General features: G+C 45.5%; 1 protein-coding gene across 13 annotated transcripts in view; it reads right to left on the reverse strand.

The window, feature by feature from the left end:
• The window catches only part of ANKS1B (ankyrin repeat and sterile alpha motif domain containing 1B), an 827,678-nt gene that overhangs the window by 13,843 nt on the left and 798,633 nt on the right, over nucleotides 1-15,202 (reverse strand). For 12 of the 13 annotated variants that reach the window (XM_080658528.1, XM_080658529.1, XM_080658532.1 and 9 more), the window contains 3 exons: nucleotides 13,197-13,208; nucleotides 12,181-12,267; nucleotides 3,920-4,057 (listed from right to left, as the gene is read on the reverse strand). In XM_080658528.1, coding sequence (XP_080514654.1) covers nucleotides 3,920-4,057; nucleotides 12,181-12,267; nucleotides 13,197-13,208 — 237 coding nt within the window. The remainder of the gene's footprint in view (nucleotides 1-3,919; nucleotides 4,058-12,180; nucleotides 12,268-13,196; nucleotides 13,209-15,202) is intronic. The other variant, XM_080658530.1, reaches the window with a different exon arrangement.

The raw sequence follows: 15,202 nt of genomic DNA on the forward strand, positions 1-15,202 counted from the left end.
ATCACTGCAGCCTTGGGATCTGGTGGCTACTGAAATACTCAGTCCCCCACCCCGCTGTCATCCTAGCAGCAGGGAACACCTCTTCCCTAGTTTGAGATGAGAGGCGGAGAGCATTGCTGAATCCATGTTTTGAACCCCACAACGTCTAGTCTCATAACACATCCTTCGTTTCTACCCAATCCTACTGCTCCCTCTTCCCCTAAATTTCCCCTGCTGGGAAGGTGGGGTCTGGGAAGCCTTGTGTTCTATGAGGTCTGTTCCGGGCCCAGCAGGTTAGATAGGTGACTAGACATCAGCTGCCACCAGACGGCAGGTCTAGAAGGCAAAGCAGGCCTGGTACGTGCCTGTGGGGAGGCACTGGCTTTTTGTCTTGGGAACTCCAATTCCATCTTTGCCCTAATCTTTCCATCCACCTGTCGTCTAAAGCTGAAAACACCACAGGCTGAATGGAGCAGATTCTAAGAATGGGAACAGGCTGAGAGATCACCAGGTGTAACACTTCCCGAGGTGTGTGCTGCAGGCCGCCACCCCTGCAGTGCTCTCCCCAAGAGGCTGCCGAACGCACCCGGGAAGCGGCACACTGCACCCTCCCGGAGTCTGGGCACAGGACGCTCGGCCGTGCCCCAGGGCGAGTGAAGTATGGTCAGCTCACATGCTGGCTTTTGTCGGGGGCTCGGGGCTCCCTTGCTGGGTCACAGGATCTCTGTGGGAAAATGCTCTGAATTTCAGATCTAACGCTCCATGAACTGGAAGCACCCTAGAGGCCACCAAATTTTCTTGACGGTAGCAGACACTCAGAGACATCGTGTGACCCATAGAACGTCTACAAGGTCAAAGTGGCAATACCTTCGCAATGAAAAATGTATATGTATTCATACATGTCAGCTAAAAGATTAAATGCGAGGTATTTTCTTTCCTGCTTCCCTCTCTCTCCATCCCTGCCTTTCTTTTCTTTTTCCTTTCCTTTCCTTCTTTCTTTCCTTCTTTCTCTCCTTCTTTCTCCTCCTCCCTCCCTCTCTCTCTCCATCCCTCCCTCCCTACTTTGCCATTTGGGCAGCCCAGGGGACTGACTTGTATCAAAATAATTTTAAGGCTTCAAGACTGGACTGAATATGGAGCTGCCCTACATAAAGATACAAAATCCATGCTCAAAGAGGCTTATTTTAGCTCCAGCAAAGCTCGTTGCATCTCAGAATCGCTCAAAGGCCCAGGTCAAGGCTGGTGGCCTGTGTTACTATTTTTGAAGTCGGACAAACTGTTCACCTAGAGAGGACTGAGACGGTGGCTTTGTGGTGGGAGATGAAAACCGTTTGGAGCTGATACCGGAATCCTAAGCTAGTGAATGTCTACATGAAGTCTAACATCTGGGCGAAGACACAGAAGACGAAGCTATTCTCCACATGATTTCCAAATGGATCAGGGATAGCACGTTGGTCTCAATTACGTTTCCCCCATGTTTCATCCCAGTATTCTTGTGTCACGTACAATTATAGCTAAAAACCTCAAGGGGGCAGATGGTCCATGGGTGTCATTTTTATTTTATTTTATTTTTTTTAAAATATATTTTATTGATATTTTACAGAGAGGAAGGGAGAGGGATAGAGAGTTAGAAACATCGATGAGAGAGAAACATCGATCAGCTGCCTCCTGCACGCCCCCTACTGGGGATGTGCCCGCAACCAAGGTACATGCCCTTGACCGGAATTGAACCTGGGACCCTTGAGTCCACAGGCCAACGCTCTATCCACTGAGCCAAACCGGTTAGGGAATGGGTGTCATTTTTAGTTCGAATGTAGAATAATGTTTGGATACTCTTAAGAAGGCAAATGAAATATTTTTAATTTAGAAAGAAATGCTACAATACTCCAGGAAAGGCTGGGCTTCACCCTAAAAAGCACCGGAATGTTAATGTTGACATTCAAGGAAAACAAATGGCGGCAATATGCCAATATGAGGCCTGCAGAGTCGATGTTTGCTATGACTTCTATTTTATTTATGTATTGCTTTGTATTCTCTCACTTCTTTTACAAGGGCAATGGGAAAACTTTGGACCATAAATACACTTCCGGCAACTCTATCTTATGTCTCTTAGCAGGAAAGGGGGCCAGGCTGTCTGTCAGTGGTAACGTCAGCAGGCGAGGGGAGCGGACAGGTGGAGATGGAGCTCACGTCCAACACCTATTATTTATGAGGCACTCTACATATGTTCCTCCACTTCTATCCCGATGAAAACCTGTGAGGTGTAAATCCTTGGACCCATTTTATATACGAAGGATATCAACTCAGGAAAGTCCCACAGCTTGTCTAAGACCAGGGAGCGGGGAGCTGCAGGGTATGAACTCTGACCTGCCTGTGCTTCCCATGACAACAGTCCAACTGCCACAGGGAAAGGGGTTTCATGCAAACCAAAATGTAGGTGGATAGAATGGAATCTTGCTGCTTAAAGAGACAGCCGCATTTCACAAGAATATGCTTACGTCACCAGAAACCTACTTCTGAAATGACTTTAATCAACCCGGTTGATCCCGTGCAAAGAAACACAACCAGAGATATCAGGAGCCGCCTCTGAGGGCTTTGCTTTGCGGCCCTTCCTGTTACCTCATGTAACTTCTATATTAGCCTCCCCAGGCCTCCTAAAATGGAAGGAATTGTTTGATGGCACATGAACATCCTTTCCTGTTTTCAAGCCTCAAAAACTGAAAGGAGTGAGCCACATGCAGAATGATCCACACTCTGGGCATAAGTCTGACATACCTTAGAATGGTGTACGTTTTGCATTGTGGTGGTCTGTGGTCCATGCATGTTTGTCAGAACTCAGACTGTTTCAAGAAGTCTCATCCAAGACATTGAACTCCCAAGAATATGCTACACTGCAGTATCGATGTAATTCTTTCTTATGGGGTAAGAAACCATTTAAAAATATATTCTTATAGATTTCAGAGAAGAAGGGAGAGGGAGACAGAAACATCAATGATGGGAGAGAATCACTGATCGGCTGCCTCCTGCACGCCCCCTACTGAGGATTGAGCCCGCAACCTGGGCACATGCCCTTGACCGCAATCGCACCCGGGACCCTTCAGTCTGCAGGCCGATGCTCTATCCACTGAGCCAAACGGGCTAGGGCTGATACAATTCTTTATGTATATTTCAAACACACTGAACAGAGAAGAGCTGTCAAATTAACGTGACATTTTAGAATTTTCCTGATTACAAATGATTTCTTGGTTACAGCCATATCTGTCCTATCTTCTTCAAATGCAGAATGCCATTCAATTTGTACCATCTTGAAGATGTGTGTGTATTACAGGAACACTTGTTGTTTTCTAGAATTGCTTTCATTTCCCAAGTATGTAATATATGGGCTAGTTTTTAGACCTAATGACAAATAGGACTCTAAGAGGTATAGCACCACGAGGACATCATTGTAAGACTAACTTCTGACTAAGCCAATGGACCAAACGTTGGTGTTCCCAATTATTTTTGTAGGTGTCTACTTTGACTGCTATTCAAAATAGAAAACCACAAATATTGTATGAGGCACTGGCATTTATTTTTCGTCCCAACAAACCCAGACTATTATGTCCTACTATTTAGAAACAGCCGCCAGAGAAACCGGCAGGCCCAGTGAAGGAACAAGGAGTCTGGAAGACATTTCCTGTATTTTGATACCAGAGAGAGAAAGGGATTCGTCAAACCGGAAAAGCGAAGTTAGTAGCTGAGCAGTGACATTTTCGATACTAGGCAGAAGTGGAGTGATACAGAAAAAACTCAGGAAAACCGAGTCTGCACAATACCTTGTACTAGGTATACCTTCCTTTTTGGTGAACGTGCCAAGTAGCTGAATGGCAAGTTGGGCTTTCAATACATTCCAGGTACATGTGGGAAAAGACTTAAACTGTCCCAGGGGGCAGCTACTCACCACATCGAAGGCGGTAAACACGTGACAGTAGTGGTGATTGGACTTCAAATCTTTTGTGATGTAAGCAAACGTGGAGAGGTCTTCCGGGTCCTGGGCGGCACAGGAGATGTTACGAATTTCATGCTCGGCAATTATGTTCTGGAGGAAATGACATGAATGACCATTGCTTTCCTTTGCAAACCAGCATATTTCATTTTATTATTATTTTTTTAAAATCCTCACTCGAGGATATTTTTTCCATTGAATTTTAGAGAGAGTGGAAAGGAGAGGGAGAGACCGAGAGAGACACATTGAATGGTTGTTTCCCACATGCCCTCGACCAGGGCTGAGCCTGCAACTGAGGAAGGTGCCCTTGACCGGAATCGAACTTGGGACCCTTCGGTCCACAGGCCGATGCTCTATCCACTGAGCCAAACCGCCAGGGCACAAACCAGCATATTTTAGAACCAAGGCAAATGAACAGAGAAGCAGCTGCTTTCTCCCTTTCTAGAATGTTCTAGACCAGAAACATTCAAAGTGATCCAACACACTCTTCATGGGTAAGTTATGCCAGGTCTGGAAGGCATGTCTTCGCTTAATTAAAAACAACCTAAAATAGTCACATCCTGGAGCAGCGGTGCTCACCAGGTGCTGCGCACAGAAGCAGTCGGGGTGGCAGCCACTTCTTTATAAAGAGTAATTGCTAATCACTTTCCTGTCTCCATTCCCCACGGGCACCTGTGGATAGGCAGGGCGGCCTCCTCCTGCCACAGTCTCCACGCTGGGAGGAACTCTGTCCCAAGGAGGCTGATCCACACCATTGTCCCACCCACTGTCTGCTCCCTGCCCCTCCTGCCCCAGAGCCACGGTCGGTGCAGAGGAAGGCAGCAGGCAGGCAGAAGCATCAAAGTGCTCTCCCTCTCTCTCTCTCTTTAAATATATTTTTATTGATTTCAGAGAGGAAAGGAGAGGGAGAGAGAGAGAGAGAAAAACATCAATGATGAGAGAGAATCATTGATTGGCTGCCTCCTGCATGCTCCCCACTGGGGATCGAGCCCGCAACCTGGGCATGTGCCCTGGACCAGAATCGAACATGGGGCCCTTTAGTCCGCAGGTTGACGCTCTATCCACTGAGCCAAATGGGTTAGGGCAAGGTGCTCTTGACCCCGTGCAGGCTAAGGTGTAGGGGTGGGATGAGGGAAAGGCCACACTGCACTATTGGGGCCTTGGATGCCTTGTGTGAGGTGGGGTCTTGGGGGTGACACTGTGTACCGCTTTGAGTGGTACTGGGATTATCATCAACGTACAGGTGAGGAAATGGTACCCAGAGCCTGGAAGTGCTTTACATGAGGCACATGGTAGAGCTGGGAGTGCAAGGTGGGGTTGCCTGACTGTAGAGTTCAGGCTCTTTCAAATAATTTTTAAAAAATATATTTTTATTGATTTCAGAGAGGAAGGGAAAGAGAGATAGAAACATCAATGAAAAAAAAAAAAGAAGAAACATCAATGATGAGAGAGAATCTTTGATCAGCTGCCTCTTGCATGCCCCACACTGGGGATCAAGACCGCAACCTGGCCATGTGTCCTGATTGGGAATTGAACTGTGTCCTCCTTGTTCATAGGTCGGCATTCAACCACTGAGCCACACTGGCCGGGCTCTTTCAAATCATTTTGATGCCCCTCATCCCTACCCAGCTCTCACTGGTTTAACATTAATTTCATTTTTCTCTCTGTAGCATTTCTTTATGCCATCTCTCTGCCAGCACCCTCACCCCAACCTGCCTCTGAGGATCACTGGTGGGAGATGCGTGAGGAAAGGTGTGAGTACCATTATCCTGAAGCACAAGATGACTAAGGAGCATCGTAGGCTGCAGATCTCTGCTAGAAACTTCTTTTGACACATAGATGTATTTAAAAAGCAAAAAATTTTCACATAATCATGCAATCATTTTTTTATCTTATAATATCCCATTTATGTTTTCTGCAGTTGTCATAGATCTACAACCCTCAATACTTTAGTTAGCCTAATTGGGTTTTAATTGCACAGTCTTAAATAACCTGTTGGCAATATAATGTTCCATGTATACCCATCAATGTCTACAAAGACGTACAAAATGTCCTTCCCTGCCAGCAGCCCCAGCGAGGACTTCATGTCCCTCACTCTCCTGAGCTGTGTGGCTGGGAAGCAATTACAGAATTAACACATAAAAGAAAATTAAATTAAGACATCCTTCACCGGGGCCATGTCTGTTGACATTACATGCAGCGCTCTGTCAACTATAACTCAAATTGAAACTGGAATCCCATAAACAAGTAACATTCTATTGCAAGATACATGGTTTCGAAACAGAAGGTCATGAGCCTCTTCTGGCATTCAGATAGCATTTCTTTGAGTAGAAATATAAATTAGGAATAAGTGAGTCTTAAAATGAATTTAAAAATAATAAGATCTACAAAGTCTTTACAGGTACGATGGAGGCAGGTGCTGAGAGCCTCTACCATCATTTTAATTGGGGGGCTGTCAGTACCTCGGGAAGTCTGGGTGGATCTGGTCTCACCTGTCCAGGATTCACTATTACCGGAAACAGAACTTTGGCTCCAACTGTCAACTGAATTGGCATTTCGTGTTCTGGTTGTTTTTTTTTTTTTTGTTTTTTTTTTTTTTTTTTTTTGTGTGTGTGTGTTAATCCTCACCCAAGGACATTTTCCCATTGATTTTTAGAGAGAGTGGAAGGGAGGGGGAGAGACACAGAGAGAGAAACATCGATGTGAGACACACATCGATTGTTGCCTCCTTCTTGCACTCCAACCCAGCCAGTGATTAGGTTGGGGATGGAGCCTGCAACTGAGATACATGCCCTTGACCGGAATCGAACCTGCAACCCTTCAGTCTGAGCCAAACCGGCCAGGGCCATTTCATGTTCTTGAGATCATGTACCAGCATAAAGTGGGTCAACTTCTTGGGAAAGCATTACAGTGAAAAGTGCCCCATGGTTTTTATTGCACTAAATTTCCTGAATCTTGCCAAATGATAAGATGTCATACTAGATGATTTTCAATGGTGTATGATAGCATTGTGGTCCTGGGCCTGTGTAGGGAGGTATTTTTAAAAAAAATTTTAAAATTGATTTCAGAGAGGAAGGGAGAGGGAGAGAGAGATAGAAACATCAATGATGAGAGGGAATCATTGATCGGCTGGCTCCTGAATGCCCCCTACAACCCAGGCATGTGCCCTTGACCGGAATTGAACCCTGACCTCCTGGTTCATAGGTCGACACTCAACCACTGAGCCATGCCAGCTGGGCTAGGGAGGTATATATATATATATATATATATATATATATATATATATATATATATATATATATTTTTTTTTTTTTTTTTTTTTTTTTTTTTAGCAAAACTTGATATATCCACAGTGCCAAAATGTGGTGAGGACCTGGGATCTCACTACTGAAAAACTGACATCATTATGAGGGACAGGTGACACACCTCCGTTTAAAATGAACGCATGTTCTAAGGAGCCTAGAGGTTTAAAAAGGCTCAAGAGAAGGACAGGGAGAGGCTCACTCTGCCCTGTCTTTGGGATAGAAAGTTGGGCAACAACTCCCTCCTTCAACAAGGAGAGACTGTGTATCCATCTGTTGCCTTTCATCCTGTTGAAAAACAGCTGAAGAGGTGCCTCGCCGGTAGGCGTAGAGCAGAAGTTTTGGTCCAGACAATTAATAGAGAGGTTCTGAGAAGGATGTGTGATAATGAAGTGATGGAGCCTACATCGGCCTCTACCTGCTTTCCTCGCTCTGGGCTCCAACAGGTAGGCCCCCCAAGAAGACCTAGCGGCCCCGGCCCAGGGCTAACTTGAGACACCTGCGGAGTAGGTGATGCTAATGAGAACAGCACTCATGCTCCATGGGCTCTCAATCTGACTTCAGAAAACAACGGGCACTTGTTTAGGCAAATGTTCTGTCTATTTTGTTCCTAAAAAATAGGATCCGCCCTGTTTGAACTTGGCATTCAAAACAAGCAAACAAACAAAACCCAAACCCCGGCGCGGGCCGTTCCTAATTCAGCCAGGTGCGAAGATTGAGGAGGGGGCTGGGCAGGAGGCCAGATACAGCCCACCCTCATCCAAGCTCTGGACGTGGGGATGTGTCACCTCTGGGAGACCCTGCTGACTAAACGGTCACAGTCCTCTGGGCCGAATGCTATGCCAGAGCTGCCTCTGAGCTACGGAGATACATGATGTGCTTCATCTACAACATTTTGGTACTAAATCAATTCCAAGTTCCATTTTTAAATTAAAAAAATATATATTTGTTGATTTCAGAGAGGAAGGGAGAGAGGGAGAAAGAGAGAAACATCAATGATGAGAGAATCACTGATCGGCTGCCTCCTGCACACCCAACTGGGGAGCAAGCATGAAACCCGGGCATGTGCCCTTGACTGGAATCAAACCCAGGACCTTCAGTCCACAGGTCAGTGCTCTATCCACTGAGCAAAACTGGCTAGGGCCAAGTTCCATTTTTAACTTAAGATCATTTTCCACTCTTCCTTCTTGAAGCAGGATTCATGATTTGTTTCCTAAGTTATCAGGCAATAAATTTGAGTTTACAACTAGGTAGCTAACCCTTCCTCTTGAACTCAGCCAAAGCCACTTACTTACTAGAGTAAAAGGGAAGGAATGCTTTTCGGGAGGGTTTAGCTTTCACATATCTAATGGGGGCCCAGAGGAATGGAAGAGTAATTAACACAATCATCTGTTATACTTCAAACTAGTTGGTGGAAGGCAGCTGTGTAGTAACAGAAAAAGTGTTAGGCCACTAGGGGGTGGGAAAGTCAAGTTTTAGTCCTTCTCTAAGACCAATTGGCTGTGTGACTGCAGGGCAGTACCTTAACCACTCTACTTGTCCAGGTCAGGTTGAACCATCCCCTCGATTGTACCAGAGCAGGGTTAAAGAGATGTTGTGGTTAGGAGAGGGCTGTTTATGAAGAAAGTGCAATGAAAACATCTACACTAATAAAAGAGAAAGATGCAAATTGACTGTACCTCCGTGATGCCTATCAGCCAATCAGGAGTGAGTATGCAAATTAACCCAAACAAAATGGCGGGTTAATTTGCATAAGCAGGCACAGAGCAAAGACTGAAGGCTCTGCCCGAGAGAAGATTGAAGACTGAAGACTGAAGACTGAAGGCTCTGCTGTGGCTGGAGCCAAGCCTGAAGGCTGAAGACTTGGTTCCACTGTGGCCTGGGTCCTGGGTGCCGGAGGAAAACCGGTGCCGACAGCCAGGAGAATGAAGGCCTATTGCACGAATCTTTGTGCAACGGGGCCTGTAGTCAAATATAAATGTTAAGGTGTGACTGGGTTGAGCCTAATTACAGGCCTAGTGGTCACTAGTAACTAAAGATGCCAAGTTTTCCAATATGTCTACATGTCCCACGTCCTTCTCTTCAAATCAAAGTGCTCACGAAGATAACACTTCCCAGGGGAGAAATCTCTGGTACAGACCAACAGCAGGACTCTGGAGTTTATGTACCTGCTCCTTTCCGGCTGTGGGCATTAGAGGTCAGTCTTTGCTGACTGGAGTGAGTGTCAGCAAAGAGAACAGAGCGTCATACAAGATGCCACTGTAAACAATGCTAGCATCTAGGTGTCTGAGCACAGTTCCTTCCATGCCACAACCTGAGGGGTCAGGGTCCTTCAATTCTGGGTCCTCCATGACTTCTGAAACTAGTCCTGCAGCCCTGGTTGGGGGTAGTATTGAGCAGCCTTTTATAGTCAAACCCCACCAGTGTGGCATTGCACCGTTGCTTTTTTCTACTCTTCCAAATACTGCCTGTCTACTTTAGTCCTCACACAGCAACTCCTAGACTACTGTCCTGAGTCCCCTGCTCTCTCCCAATCCGCTGTCAGATTGGGGCAGATCAGTTACATTGCAGGACACTGGGATGGGGTCCCTGGATAGCCAGTTGAGGTCAATGTCTCCACATTACTGAAGAATCCAGACACAGCCCTGGCCTGTGTAGCTCAGTTGGTTGGGTGTCAGTCCCATGCACCAAAAGGTTCGATTCCTGGTCAGGGCATATGCCTGGGTTGTGGGCTTGATCCCCAGTGGGGGGCATGTAGGAGGCAGCCTATCAATATTCTGCTATCACATTGATGTTTCTGTTTCTCTCTCCCTGTCCCTTCCCCTCTCTCTGTAAAAATCAATAAAGAAAATATATAAAAAAAAGAAAAATCCAGGCACATAGTCATATAGTCATAAAGAGGCCGGCTCCACTTATCACCAACATATGCACCTTGCCTTTGCTATAGATTTGAAAATATGCAGAGGACCACCATGAGGACTTAAAAGATATGCTGGCCTTCTTTATTTAGTGTCTTTATTCACCCCAAATTACTTATTGCATATCGTTTGGTGCTTATACTTTAACAGTAGTATATAGTACTTTCTTTTTTTGGTACATATAGTACTTCCAAAGAGTAGTCATCTGGGAGCAGAGATCTATCTAATTATTGACGGTTGAAGCTTGCTAAGGTTGTTCATCTAAGCGAGTGTCAAACTCACACACTGAAAATATATTGCTATTCATGGTTTTCAAATGCAAATGGGGCAGAGACAGTTGCTCCAGGTTAGAAAACACTCCAAATGCCAAAGCCGTTCTTGAAATTTAGACATAGCGGTAGCAATGGTATCTTCAGTGAGTCTGGGAACTTTCAAAATCAACTGTCTATCATTTAAGGATGACGCGAGTTTATGCTCCAATAAAAATGTTTCCCAGAAATAAAAAAGCAAATCAATTGGGATTTTTCTGATTAAGTCTCCACAATTGACCAACAGTAACCGTCACCAACCCACTGCAGAGTTGAAACTAACGTTCCACGTACTGACTTTGATATTGTCAGCCAGCATGATCATGCCAGGTTATAAGCTCTCTGCTTGGTTTTCAGAACTGTTTCTAAACCTGGGAGGTTGTTTCCTTAAGTAGATTTGGGGGGCTTGCGCATATCTGACTGCTAGTGTGGCAATCTCCTTCATTACAGAAAAAAATCAAGAAAACTGCGAATTGGTTGATTCAGATGCTTAGGTTTAGTGTAGACACCCAAGGGTCACTGCCCATGGGACTTCCCATGGTATCTGAATCTGGCTGCCCTGGCCCTAAGGTACCCTTACGTTCACCTGTTCCATGACTTTCAGCTCCCAGGGGGGAGGTCTGGGGGGGAAGTCCAGAAAACAAATGGTATGCACCAGTGGTGATCACCTCATTCCCCTCCTTCTATACTTCATCAGTTGGAAGGTGTAGAAATAAAACACATGGACAGTGGGGGTCTTGTGAGAAGGAGCCAGTCAGCTTTGCATTTAGGGAAAATGACCGTGTCCACACCCAAGCTTTCTGGCACTGTCATCTTCGCCAAGAAGGGAACTCAGAACACCTTTTAAGTAAAATGCAACCCAGCTGTCCACACTCAGACCTAAGGCTCCTAACTCTTCCCACTGGGAGTACAAAGTCCCAGCAGAGCCCAGCATGGTTTGGCTTTCTTTTCTGATTGTGTCTTTTAAGAAAACAACACAGCCCAGCGGCATGGCTCAATTGTTGGGCGTCGACCTATGAAACAGGAGGTCATGGTTCAATTCCCAGATTTCCGATTAAGTCTACACAGTGTGGGGCCTGCAGGAGGCAGCCGATCAATGATTCTCTCATCATTGATGTGTCTCCCCCTCTCCCTTCCTCTCTGAAATAAAAAATAATAGTATTAAATAAAGAAAACAATACAGCTGTAATTCTCTTTTCCATCTCAGTAGCTGAGAATTAAATGCACTTATAAAATACTAACATCAGAAAATGTGTTCCTTGGTGAGGTATTCATTACATGTATCAAATGAGAGGGCATGTATCTCTAGAGAAATGGAAAGTCAAATGTCCAACAGGATGACATTGCTTTATTTTCATTCTATACACATTTTTTTCCTGTTCTAATGTTCTCTGGATCCAAAGGAACAAGCCAGATGGTAAGTGGCCATGATCTATTAGAAAAGGCTCCATCGACATGTGAAAGCAGAGTATGTATAGGAATCCTAGGTCAAGTCCCCAGAATGACATGTGCCCTTCTGTATACATGTGTGAGTGTGTCTGCAGTTGTGCTTAGGGAGCATGAAGTTCAGGGAGTGGGGAGTGGAGTGGGGAGTGATTAACATGGGGCATGACGGGAAGTGAAGGCTGTTAGATCACAGACTCAGGACTGTATCTGGTAGCTAAGCCACGGACAGGTGCAGCACCCACCTTATTTGTTGCATCAATAAATTTCACTCCTTTATATGAGACTGAAAGAATGATGGTAGGGACCTTCTTCATTTGCTCGGTGGACTTCTGAAATTAAAATGAGAAAGCTGTTAGAGCAGTTTGCGTTGCATGGCAACTGAAGCACATAATTTTTTCTCTTGAAAAAGATAAAAATGAGCTCTACAAACACACACACACACACACACACACACACACACACGCACACGCACACGCACACGCACCCAACGCACTCTCATTTAAATGTTATGTCGCCCTTCTCCTGGGCTTAGCTATGGTCTGGGCTTATACAGAGTCGGTCTTGCACGTGAGGCTCTGGAAGGAGCTTGCTCTGCTGCATCATGTGGATGAAGGGACACTCCCTCCCCCTCCCCCCACACCCCCAAAGGAGAAACGCATGGCACTGCCTCCCACGGTGATCACAAGCAATGATTCTTCTGACTCGAATTAGACCATGTCAAGTTTGACTCCAAGGGTGAGGTTAGCATTAATAAAATATATACTACCTCTCCTTTTTTTCCTAGTCACTCTCTTTCTTCAGGGCACAAGGTCTGTCTAAATACGTAAAAAAGGGATTTAAAATACACTGCTATGCATTTTTCTTGACCCTGGCCAAATCTGTGACAGCTGATAGTGTATTTATAGCAGAGTCACCGTGGCCACACAGGATGTAATGCCACCTGTGACAACGAAGCCGTCTGGGTGCAGCCTGTGCTCGGAGCCACAGCAAAACCGGCGGGTCCAGGCAACCTACTTTGCCATTTAGCGCTGCTCCGTTCTCTTAGGCCAAGTTCTCACGGTAGATGCTCACACTGGCTTCACACACTTCGTGTGTGCAGCTTCCTGCTTCATGCATCTGCAAGAAGCTCCTGTGTAATTTAGTATGTGCCTCTTCTGTTTAGTTGTGCCACTCATCACAGGTCACCGACAGTCTGTTTACTACTTCCCCGCTAGGGATACGCCCCTAACAATCACATCCCACGTCCAGAAGCACCTACCTGACAGTTCGCCTGATGCGTTTTCCAGACAAGACAGGTGGGAACGTAACAGGAAAGAAAACAGATAAAAAGGTGAGGGAAACCATTTCAGTAATCCTCCAACCGCATACATTCATTAAAAAGTAAACATTAGAGGCTTGATGGCTCTATGTGGATGCAGCGAAACCGTTACTCTAGAAACGCTGCAGGCGTTACAGACCCGTCTCTCCATGTCTTCTGTTTTCTCATCACTCTGCTTACTGCACTGCACAGTCTTCTGACTGACAGGCAGGCACCTTCTGCTGCGAGCGGTCCACTACCAGCCATCTTGTGTATTTTAAGGGAGTTGGGAGACAATAGGAACTTTTTTGATTTCTTCATTTACATGTACTTTCCAACTTTCTGTTTCTGAATTCTGACATGGGACCAGAACGGAAGGAAGCTGTTTGTTGGATAGTGTGAATGATAGCCATTGAACTCAATAATGATCATTATACTGCCGTTCTCACTTGAGCCACCCAAAAGGTGATTTTGTCCTGGTTACTTTGACACATCTTTTTGGTAGTTACTATACCCATCTCAAAGATAAAGATAATGGATTTCTAAGAGGATTGCTACTTAGTATTTACTAGGTGTTTCATACAGTATACAGAAGCAGCTCTTTTGAAGGTTTTTTGTTGTTGTTGTTAATCCTCAACTGAGAAAAATTTTTCCCGTTGATTTTTAGAGAGAGTGGAAGGGAGGGAAGGAGAAGGAAGACAAGGAGAAGGGAGAAGGAGGGAGAAAGGGAGAGGGGAGAGAAAGACAGAGAAACATGTGTGTGAGAGAGACACATGGATTGGTTGCCTCCCTCACATACCCCGACTGGAGCTGGGGATCAAACCTGCAACCCAGGTACGTGTCTTTGACCAGGAACGGAACCCGAGACCCTCCAGGTGCTTTAACTACTGAGCAACACGGGCCAGGGCTTGAGGGGCTTTTTAACTAGTTTTAAAATTACCCAGACTCATCAATTTTCTTTTGTGATTGCCAAAAAAGGATACTATGAAATTGGGATGTAAGGTTAGATATTTTTACCTTTTTAATGCTTTATCCAACCAACTCTTAAGCATGTGCAAGATAAATCACAGGCCAGGCTAGGAGAAATGATGTGCAGTGTGCTGATTTTAAGGCAAAGCGGTGGGCTGAACTCTGGAAAGAGAGAGGGCTATGGCAGGCATGGGAAGGGGTTTGGTGGGCTGAATGTGAGCTTGTGAAGAATTCTTTGCAAAGGGTAACAATGGATTGCAACGCAACACCTCGTCCATCTCTTGCCAAGAATATATTGTCCTGAACAGATCTATTGGTAACATGAAACAATATTTAACTAACATGAGGTTAAAATATCAACATTTTTTAGTAATTAAGAACCCCCCTCCCAAGTTAAAAATTGAAACAAGAAAAACCCATTTGTCGTTCATTTTAGCAGTTGAGTGGTTATATTAGGCAGCTCATTGGGCTCTGGAAAAACTCAGAATCTATTTCAAGGGATGTGAAACAGACCTCAAATTGTGTGCAAGCTGCAGTCGGCTGAAAAGGGCTGTCTGAAGGGCTGTGTGGAGAAGGATTCTGAGCCTGTGTCTGGGCTCGTGGGAAAGAGGGCTGGGGATGATGTCGCCCTGGGAGAGGGAGAGGGAGAGGGAGAGGGAGAGCAGCACATTCCTGGCCTGGTCTGATACAGTGAACAGCCATAATACAAGTAGCTCGACTAATGTGACAGACATATGAACAGAGTGTCTCCGGAGTACTGAGCAGGGAGAGCCTCATTTTGCATGAGAGAGTGGGGCAAGTCATCCATCCATCCATCCATCCATCCATCCATCCATCCAACAAACACTAATTGCCTGCCAGCTGGCTCTTAAAAGACAAATAGGAGCTGGGCTGGCATGGCTCAGGGGTTGAGCATAAACCTATGAACCAGCAGGTCAAGGTTCAGTTCTAGGTCAGGGCACATGTCTGGGGTTGTGGGCTCCATTTCCAGTAGGGGG

Source organism: Plecotus auritus, assembly GCF_963455305.1.
Source record: "Plecotus auritus genome assembly, chromosome: 3".
Classification (NCBI taxonomy): Eukaryota; Metazoa; Chordata; class Mammalia; order Chiroptera; family Vespertilionidae; genus Plecotus; species Plecotus auritus.